This window comes from Ictalurus punctatus, chromosome 10 (genome assembly GCF_001660625.3).
Source record: "Ictalurus punctatus breed USDA103 chromosome 10, Coco_2.0, whole genome shotgun sequence".
Classification (NCBI taxonomy): Eukaryota; Metazoa; Chordata; class Actinopteri; order Siluriformes; family Ictaluridae; genus Ictalurus; species Ictalurus punctatus.
The window spans coordinates 25,941,482-25,951,162 of NC_030425.2; the positions used below are offsets into that span (position 1 = coordinate 25,941,482).

At 37.2% G+C, this 9,681-nt stretch overlaps 1 protein-coding gene across 3 annotated transcripts in view; it reads left to right on the plus strand.

Moving 5' to 3' along the window:
* The window catches only part of eml6 (EMAP like 6), a 51,597-nt gene extending 42,915 nt beyond the window's left edge, over positions 1-8,682 (plus strand). For 2 of the 3 annotated variants that reach the window (XM_017477954.3, XM_017477955.3), the window contains 9 exons: positions 93-250; positions 539-653; positions 1,983-2,171; positions 2,247-2,419; positions 3,175-3,337; positions 4,507-4,610; positions 4,952-5,105; positions 6,711-6,811; positions 7,539-8,682. In XM_017477954.3, coding sequence (XP_017333443.1) covers positions 93-250; positions 539-653; positions 1,983-2,171; positions 2,247-2,419; positions 3,175-3,337; positions 4,507-4,610; positions 4,952-5,105; positions 6,711-6,811; positions 7,539-7,563 — 1,182 coding nt within the window. In that variant the 3' untranslated portion in view covers positions 7,564-8,682. Of the gene's footprint in view, positions 1-92; positions 251-538; positions 654-1,982; positions 2,172-2,246; positions 2,420-3,174; positions 3,338-4,506; positions 4,611-4,951; positions 5,106-6,710; positions 6,812-7,538 lie in introns of those variants that run through there. The other variant, XM_053683347.1, reaches the window with a different exon arrangement.
* The last annotated feature ends 999 nt before the right edge of the window (positions 8,683-9,681 follow it).

Consider the following 9,681-nt stretch of genomic DNA (forward strand, 5'->3'; position numbering starts at 1 on the left):
AGTTTTTGCATGCGGAAAGATTTATTGATATGACACAAACAGTGGATGTGTGTGTGCGTGTGTGTGTGTGTGTGTGTGTGTGTGTGATGTAGAATAACCTGACCTTTACTGGCGCCATCAACGGCGACGTGTATGTCTGGAGGGATCACTTCCTGGTGCGTGTGGTGGCCAAAGCTCACACTGGACCCGTCTTCACCATGTACACAACCCTCAGAGATGGACTTATAGTCACCGGGGGCAAGGAGAGACCGTGAGTACAACCGTGTGTGTGTGTGTGTGTGTGTGTGTGTGTGTGTGTGTGTGTGTATTTTATATCAGGACCGAGATATGATTTCACTGAGATCGAATCATTTTGGAAAACTATCATTTGTCGTACAGTAACACTTGCTGTTTGTTTATTCGTGTTTACTTTATTTCACTGTTATTTTATAGTAATAGTCTGGCTTAATAGAGCATTTAGTGCTAAGTAAATCAAGATCGATATGTACTGGGAATTGTGTGTGTTTGATGGGTGAGGGGTAATGTGTGTGTTCTGCAGGACTAAAGAGGGCGGAGCGGTGAAGCTGTGGGATCAGGAGATGAAGAGATGTCGGGCATTTCAACTGGAAACGGGTCTCCCTGTCGAAAGCGTCAGATCCGTTTGCAGAGGAAAGGTTAGAGAGAGGGGGAAAAAGAGTGAGAGAGAGAGAGAGACACGCTTGGGGAACAATCGGAAGGCAAAGACCTTCTTTGTTCGAACACATTTCATTAACGCTCTTAAAACCCTAAGGCGCTGATTTTTTGTCTTTCATAAGGTCAAATTAGCATTTTTAGGACAAATGTGCTTTTTGGGGCGTTTCTATCCATGATAAGATAAGATAAGATAAAACTTTATTGATCGCACACTGGGGAAATTCCCTCGTTACAGCAGCTCAATTACACAAAAAACAGATTAGAAAGAAAACACATTTAATAGAAATAGAATAGAAAAAAATCTCGTTTAAATATATATATATATATATATATATATATATATATATATATATATATATATATATATATATATATAAATGAAGAGCAAGTATTAAATTTGCAGAAGTCCGTTTCCGCCATTTGAAGACAAACTTATGCATTTACGACTCAAGTTTAAACAACGAGAAGGTTTATCATAATTATTATTGAGTATTACGCGGCTTTCGTATTAGACATTTGAGATATGTTTACATCTTCAAGTCCAACTACGCAAATGTGATGGATACTAAAATGACAAATGTGTCGAGATACCTCATTATCATTATTTTGGGTCAAAGTTTTGACAGACATTCTTGTCGTTATGGCTTTTTGCACTTTCACACCTATTAGTCATAGCAAAATTCATGTTTTTTTTGGTTCATTCGCACAATTAAACGAACCAAAAAAAAACATTTCCTGATGAGCATGTGGGAAGGGGCGGAGCTGAAAATGTATTAGAAAAATGTTTTATTCGTGGTCAGGTGGTTCTCATGTAAGTGCTTTTATTTTTAGAGTAAACTAGTATAATAAAATGTATCTTATTAGATGCTAATTATTATTACGTCATCTAATTACGTCATCTAACCTGCTCAGTTCTGTCCCCGGTGGTGTTCTCGCAACATCGACGTCCTCGTGAATCTTTCTGTAACATGTCCTTTTTTTGTGCATTTATTGATACACTTTTGTATCTTTAACTAAAATGTCTAAGGTTAAATTCATCAGGATTTAGATCTGAACCTGCCACAGCTATCGAGAAAGTTTAACACACAGCTTATATAGGCTGATTTACATTTAGTTTTTCCCACGTTTACGTTAATTATTATTACCCAACAGTGCTGTTTATTTCGGATCTTTTTAAACCAAGGTGCGAGTATTTTTCTTTTTCTTTTTTCTTTTAACCAAACAGTCAAAGAAATCATTTAGAGATGTACTAAAAGCGAGGCTTGTATCATTCTGAAGTTGAAGAATTAGATCTTGATTTTTGTTTAAAGGGGAAAATCTTGGTAGGAACAAAGGATGGAGAGATCATAGAGGTGGGAGAGAAGAACGCCGCGTCCAACACACTGATAAACGGACACACACAGGGGCGCATCTGGGGTCTGGCCACACACCCCTGCAAAGATCTCTTCATCTCAGCCAGCGATGACGGAACTATCCGCATCTGGGATTTAGCAGACAAGGTAATGCAGCTCAGGGAACATATGGGATTTTTCTATTAAGCACAATTTTTCTGACAACACCTATTTTTTTTCCAGAAACTTCTGAACAAGGTGAGCCTGGGTCACCCGGCCAAGTGCACAGCGTTCAGTCCTAACGGGGAGATGGTGTCCATCGGCATGGAGAACGGCGAGTTCATCGTCCTGCTCGTCAACGCGCTCACTGTGTGGGGCAAGAAAAGAGACCGCAGTGTGGCCATTCAGGATATACGGTTAGGACACACACACTCACACAAAACCACAATATGTACATCTCCAAAAGGAGGTATTTATTCAATGTTTATGTAAGGAGTCTCCAGTGTTAGTGCTTTGTACATTTTCCATCTAGGATTTTTCACTTCCTGGTTTCTCAGTAACTTCTTGTTTGTTTTTGTTTTTTTTGGTCTTGTTAACTTCAGAGAAAAAAGAGAGGCTGGTGAGGGGAACAAAAGTATTGGAACAGCAAGGCCAATTATTTTTATTTTTTTTTTTTCTCTCCTATACACTGATGACATTTAGGTTTGAGATCTAAAGATAAATGAGAAAATAGATCAGAATTTCAGTTTTAATTTCCTGAAATTTACATCTAGATGGGTTAAAAAAAAACCTTAGAACATGTCACCTTCGGATTAACCCCACCATTTTTCCAGTGATCAAAAATATTGGAACATACGACTAAACAAGTGTTTCTTGTAGCCAAAGTCTGCCCTGTTAGAATGACTGTTTAAATGATTAATAACTTTAAATGTCTACGCTTGGTTTGAGCCCTGGGTTTTGCCTGTGACGTCTGCATTTGCTGTTAAAAAGGATAAACCAACATGAAGACCGGAGAGCTGTCTACGGGAGAAAAGCAATCTATTATTTTTGAAGCTGAGAAAAGAAAAGAGGGAAAATCTAACAGAGAAAGAAAGAAAATAATCAGTGTCAGTCATTTTCTAGTTCTTTTCCATGTTTTGGTCCAATTTATGTCCTGTGTGTGTGTTTGCAGATTCAGTCCTGATAACCGGCTCTTGGCTGTGGGCTCTGTGGAGAGCGCTGTAGATTTCTACGACCTGACGCTCGGCCCCGCCCTCAACCGCATCGGCTACTGCAAAGACATCCCCGGCTTCGTCATCCAGCTCGACTTCTCCGCCGACAGCAAGTTCATAGCGGTCCGTGACAGTGTAACTTACGTAACTTAATAATAATTCCTAATTGCTCTTTTTTTCCCCCAGGTCAACCTTCTTTACACAAATTCGTATTTTTGTGAGCACACAGCACTTGAGTAGTGAGAAAAGGTCAAATAACTTTAGGGTTAGCTCGTGATCCTATATAATCCTGTGGGAGATTAGGACATGAAGGATGAAGGTTTTTAATCTGAATCAGTGGTTTAACTCAAATGAGAAAAAAAAAAAAACCCAACAGATCCTGCAGTTATTAATGCTACATGTTTCAGAGAAAGTTTAAATAAATAAAATAAAATAAACACAGTGGGATTCAATTGCAAAATGTCACATTTAATTTTAATGGAACTTCCATCTTTATTGGGTGAACCATTTCTCCTTGTTATAGGATTTATGCTCATTTCAATTTGTAAATAGAGTTTAGTGATAGAGTTTTTTCCCCACATTTTCCATTCAAAAATGATGGTGATGCATAATTCTGCACTCAACAGGAGCATAACAGTAGGGTAGGGGTCATGATCATGGTGCAAGCTGAAATTTTGAGGCGTGTGGTAACTTGAGCTGTTTAGATACTTGACATTTTATTCTGCTATTGCTGTCAGCCAAACGTCAACAACGATAGATGTTATGCTTGGGATCCACACTCCGTTTTCTTTCCTCATTCCACTGCCGTGGAGGTGCATGTTAACCTTCAACTTTTCAAGAGGCACCAACTTATTAATGTACGTCTCAAATGTGGCGTTAGACAGTGTTCTGTTTAATAGCGTTTCTTTGTGGTTTAAAGCACTCTTTATTTGTCCTGTACCGCATGTGTAAATTTGTTGGCAGCAGCTGAACTAATAAACGTGGGCTTCCCAAGTGGCACATAAGAAAATATCCTTGTTAGATTGCTAGTTCGAATGCCAAGGATGCAATACCCTGAGCTTTCCGTGGCCCTTGTCATTAGCCGTGATCTCTGAGTGGGAGGAATGGCATTACTGTCTCTTCCCTGTCATTTACATCAACACTGGACTATCATGGGGGTCTGTGAGGTCATGTATGCGGAAGAGGGTAGATAGCACTTTCCTCCAAGTGTGTTACGCTGCCCTGTCATGCAGCATGATGTTTGATTGATTAATTGATTGATTGATTTGAACTGCGCTATTGTTCCTTTCCAGGTTTCTACAGGAAGCTATAAGCGTCAGGTGCATGAGGTCCCGAGTGGGAAGATAGTGACCGAGCAGGCCATTGCTGACAGAATCACCTGGGCCACCTGGACCAGGTAATACACTCCTCAGAACACACTGTGTGTGGTGTGTGTATCATATTCATTCTGGCTGGGGAAATATACAACACTCAAGACACCTTCATTTTGTGTTATCTTGTTGTAGATGGGTGAATTGTAAAATAGAGGTACCTTTTCCTTTTTTTTTCTATTTAAAAACCATAGGGGGTACAAACATTCTCACTTGCTAGTGTAAGCAGAGGATTCGCGTATTACGTTTTGATCTCTGTCTTTCTTGCAACTCAACGCCAGTGTAAAAGAACGCCTGGCCGTGTTTCCTTAGATTTAGATGTATCCAAATGAACTGCTGTTTGATCTTCACCGTGTTTGTCCCTCAGTGTTCTCGGTGATGAGGTGTTGGGTGTTTGGCCACGAAATGCTGACAAGGCCGATGTGAACTGTGCCAGTGTGTCTCATGCTGGACTCAACGTGGTCACCGGAGACGACTTCGGCCTCGTCAAGCTCTTTGACTTCCCCTGCTCCGAGAAATTTGTAAGTACAATTATGGATACAAACCTTTTGTCCTGTTCAGATCAAAGTGGCCAGTTAAATATTTTGTACTTAAATATATACATATATACAAAATTATATATATATATATAATTTTAAAATAATAATTTTCCATTTTCCACAATTTGTTAATTCTTGGTGTGTACAGCTATATTAAAATGTGGCTTGGCTCACTGGGACTTTTGCTGCTGTAGCACTGAACAGATCATATCATTGTTTACTTTCATTTAATGTTAGACACGAGATGCGGAAATAAAAAGGTAATAATTTAGTAAGAATAAATAAAGCATAAATAAGTTACAGCAAGCGTGTAAATAACATTTATTTAAATTAAATAAAAAATATGAATCACAATTAAAAGAACATAACAATCTGGTCGGAATAAAGTGAACTGAATAAAAACAGGAATCAAATCACATGTAATACTCATGTTTAAATATAGTAATTAAATTAAAATGATGAACTATGACCAGACTACACACACACACACATATATATATATATATATATATATATATATATATATATATATATATATATATATATATATATATATAGATGCACTGATGTAAAGGCTATTTCTCACGCTATGGGTCATCGACCGATAGTTTAAAAACATCCGATGATCAGGGCCGATAATCTCCTGTCAATCAAAAGAGGGTGGGGAAAACACATCGATTTCGTGCTGTGTGTAAAGATGATGTCTCTTGTGTGGAAGGAGGACTAAACTGCAGTTTGTAATCTCTGTAAGCTCTGCACCGATAAAAATTTACACCGGAAGTGAGTCGCAGTGAAGCGCAAGTCTAAATTGTAATTTTTTTGCCGAGCTGTTCACGCTGAATTAAAGCGCCAGTACACCGTTGAAAGATTTAAATGAAAACGAGTTGACAAAAAAGTATATATAGCACAGAAAAATATATTTGTAGAGTAGCATATTTCATATCAAGTTAATGTTAATATATAAAAAGTGTATATTATATATGACCAGTGTGATGTTCAGTGATGAAGTAGAAATGCTTGTGTTTGTGGAGAGTGAATGTGAGACTAACAGGAGGGTTTTTACAATTCAGTCAATGTTAATATGAATGAATAACATTCAATAAGTTAATAATCTTACTTTAATCTTCAGAATTGAGTTCATGTGTTCATGTTCATTAGAGTAATGTGTGTTCTGTTGATGAGACCAGTTACTGTCAAACAACGTGTTGAAATGGAGAAAGTTTTTATTTTACATTTCCTTCAGAATTGTGGAATTAATCATTATTAATTTAAAAGTAGGCATAAAAGGCAGAACTATCGGTATCGGTTATCGGTATTGGCTGAGAAATGTAGTATTGGTGCATCTCTGATATATATATATACAAACACACATATACAGACAGTATATGTGCGTGTGTGTGTCTTCTGTACATGATTACGCTTACAAAGTTATTCAACTTATCTAATTATTTGAGCCAGTGATTTAATCGTGTAATGTAACCATGTGAATAAATACATTACACTAAAAAGGTTACACAACGTTAATTAACACTGTGTACCTCAGGACCGACAAACTATTGTTGATTCTTTTCTGTCTTTGATTCCCAGGCCAAACACAAACGCTACTTTGGCCACTCGGCTCACGTGACCAACATTCGCTTCTCCTACGACGACAAATACGTGATAAGCGTCGGAGGCAACGACTGCAGGTGAGCTGAAGCTAACCGAGTCTGAGTCTGATCCACAAACTGTCACTACAGCGACTCGAGTACTAGTACTAGAACTAGAAATGAATTCTATCATAAATGAGATAATAGCGTACGATTAAGCGGAGTAAAATATGAGGAAAGGAGCTGATCTAGACGGATTGGGTAAGCGATTTATTATCCAAGTCTGATGTGTATACAATGACAAGGGCTTTGTAATTGCAAAGGAAATTGTAATATTCCCAAACTTGCTTTACAACAAAAACAAATGTGAATAGACAACAGAAAACGCCCCCAAATCTGCTACATTAGCCTCATACAATTATGGTATATCTTATACCATAACGCTGTTGAATTCCTGATTCTGATTAGTCAGAAGGTGTTGATTAATTTTCTATCACAGCAGCTCTGACATTAGTCAAACCACAGGTTTATGTTAATGTGCGCATTATTCTATAGTAATGTGTTAATGTGCTCATATTTCTACAGTAACAGTTCATTCAAAGGGACTCCACATAATCTAAGGCTAATGATGAATGGATTTTGAAAACTCATGTAACAAAGGAAAACGGTATAATTGTAGATATAATGAAGTTTTCTGTAAGGAGGCATTTATTTAACATTTATGGAAGGAGTCTCCAGTGTCAGAGGACTTTTTATGCTTTTTGGTTTCTCTGTACCTGTTTTTCCTCTCTCTCTCTCTCTCTCTCTCTCTCTCTCTCTTTCTCAGTGTGTTTGTATGGCGATGCCTGTGATGAGATCTGACCAACAGCAGAGGGGAAACTTTTCCAGAGCATCTCCTCCTCTGTACCTCTACTAAATAATGCTGCACACCTTCTAATGCTGCATCTGATCGATGAAGATTATGAACTCGGACTGGAACTTCAGCTGATCTCACTGTCGTTCTGAACCAGAAATAATGTTTTGTCACCATTCTGTGTAAAGAAAAAAAAACAAAATATATATATATATCTAAAAAAGTGCAATGTTTACGTGCTCATGTACTTTCATAAACATGGAGTTAGAAAAAAAAAACCAGAATAATCATGCCAATATTTAAAATAGATAAATGTATTATTTTTTTGTTTTTGACATCGAGTGCCTTAAACACACTGTTGCTGAGTTTCACCCACTTACATGATTTAATGATGCATATCTGGTGCTATATGGGACATGTTCGATTTTAGGGCTTTGAATGGTCTGTAAAACTTCATCACATTATGCAAACTGTTCATTTTTTTTAATTTACTTAATATTTTGTACATTATTGTATCTACTTACACTCTCTAGCTCTTCCTCTTATGTAATATTTATCCAAAAAATAAAATAAAGAAAAGAAAAGAAAAGAAAAGAAAAGAAAAGAAAAGAAAACCCCTCTGGGACTCAGGAGCCTGTTATGGCATAAGCACTGTAACAGAATATTTGTAGATGTTTTCGACGTGTGCTATTTTTGTTAAAAGATCAGATTTATTTTTACGTGTGGACGTATTAACGTATGAAGTATGCAACTCGATTGGTCATTTAAAAACAAACAAACAAAAAAAAAAAAGCAAAAAACTCCAAACATAGTAGGAAATTGGTGTAGCGACGTTGTGTGTGTTGCGATGCGCAGTTCGTAGCCAATGGTGTGATGGCAAATGTGTCTCTTGTGTACAGATATCCAAAATAATATCTGTAATGTGTCTATGTTTTTGTATTGTATGTCAAGATAGAGCTATATGTACCTGAAAGCTATAAAATGCATGATTTTGACATTGTGTCATGTTCTAACGTTATAGATGAGTGAATGGTATTAACGGAAACAAAAAAATATATATATTTATTATACAATTAAATGAAAAAGATTTACGAAACCATATAATGTGTCGTTTTATTGCATTAGAGGCCAGTCAAAAAGGCAGATATGTGCAGCTCCATGTGCTACCTGTAGATGGAGGTGTATATAAAAAGCTTTATTTGATCACCGGGATTTTGTCTTGGGCCTGTTTTATTTCTGTTTTTAACACATCCTTGATGACTTCCCCTGGAAGTCTCCCTTTTATAAGCTTTACTTACTAGGAGCCTTTATTACATCCTGTCATATGTAGTTTACTGAGTGTAACTACAAATTAATACTTGGACTTTTCACATTTGCGTTTGACTGTGAACGGGTTAAATTTTTTATTTTTTATTTATTTATTTTTTTTACACGTGAAGGTGCACCAAAAAATTTATATAAATCAGTCATTTGTGAAAAGTTCATGACGATAAGTGAATCATGGGGAGGGGAATCATGTGGAAATGAATCATGGGGAGAAAATTCACATTTGAAAATATTAATCATGTAAAAATCACAAAAGAGAGAGAGAAAAAAGAAAGAATAAAGTGTGGAAGTAATCACACGAAAAATAAATGAATCCAATAGGGGGTGGGGGGTGAATCATGTGGAAGAATGAAATAAAGAAAGAAATTGTGTAAAACTCCCACGTGAGAAACATCTCAATTACTTTCTGTAAATCAGTGGAGTGGTTTTTCCACTTCATGCAGGTGAAACAGGGTAACAATATGAATTCAAGATGTTAAATATAATCACTTGGTATGTGGCTCAAATCCAAAGCACTGTGTAAAGGTTCACAGAAGCAGCAGGTGCATATGTACAGAAGCAACTACTGAACCTTGCGTGACATTTCGCTGCTGCACAAGCTCACACAATAAAGATGGAAGGTCAATTTGAACATGTCCATCACATCCTGTTCTAGTGGCATGTGATACACTGCACAAAGAGTGGGGATTACACCACACCACACTACACCACACTCAACAATCCTGTACAAACCCTTGTGTGTGGAATTACCAGCATTCCACATTCTCTAGTACTGTTACGGTAAGGGGAG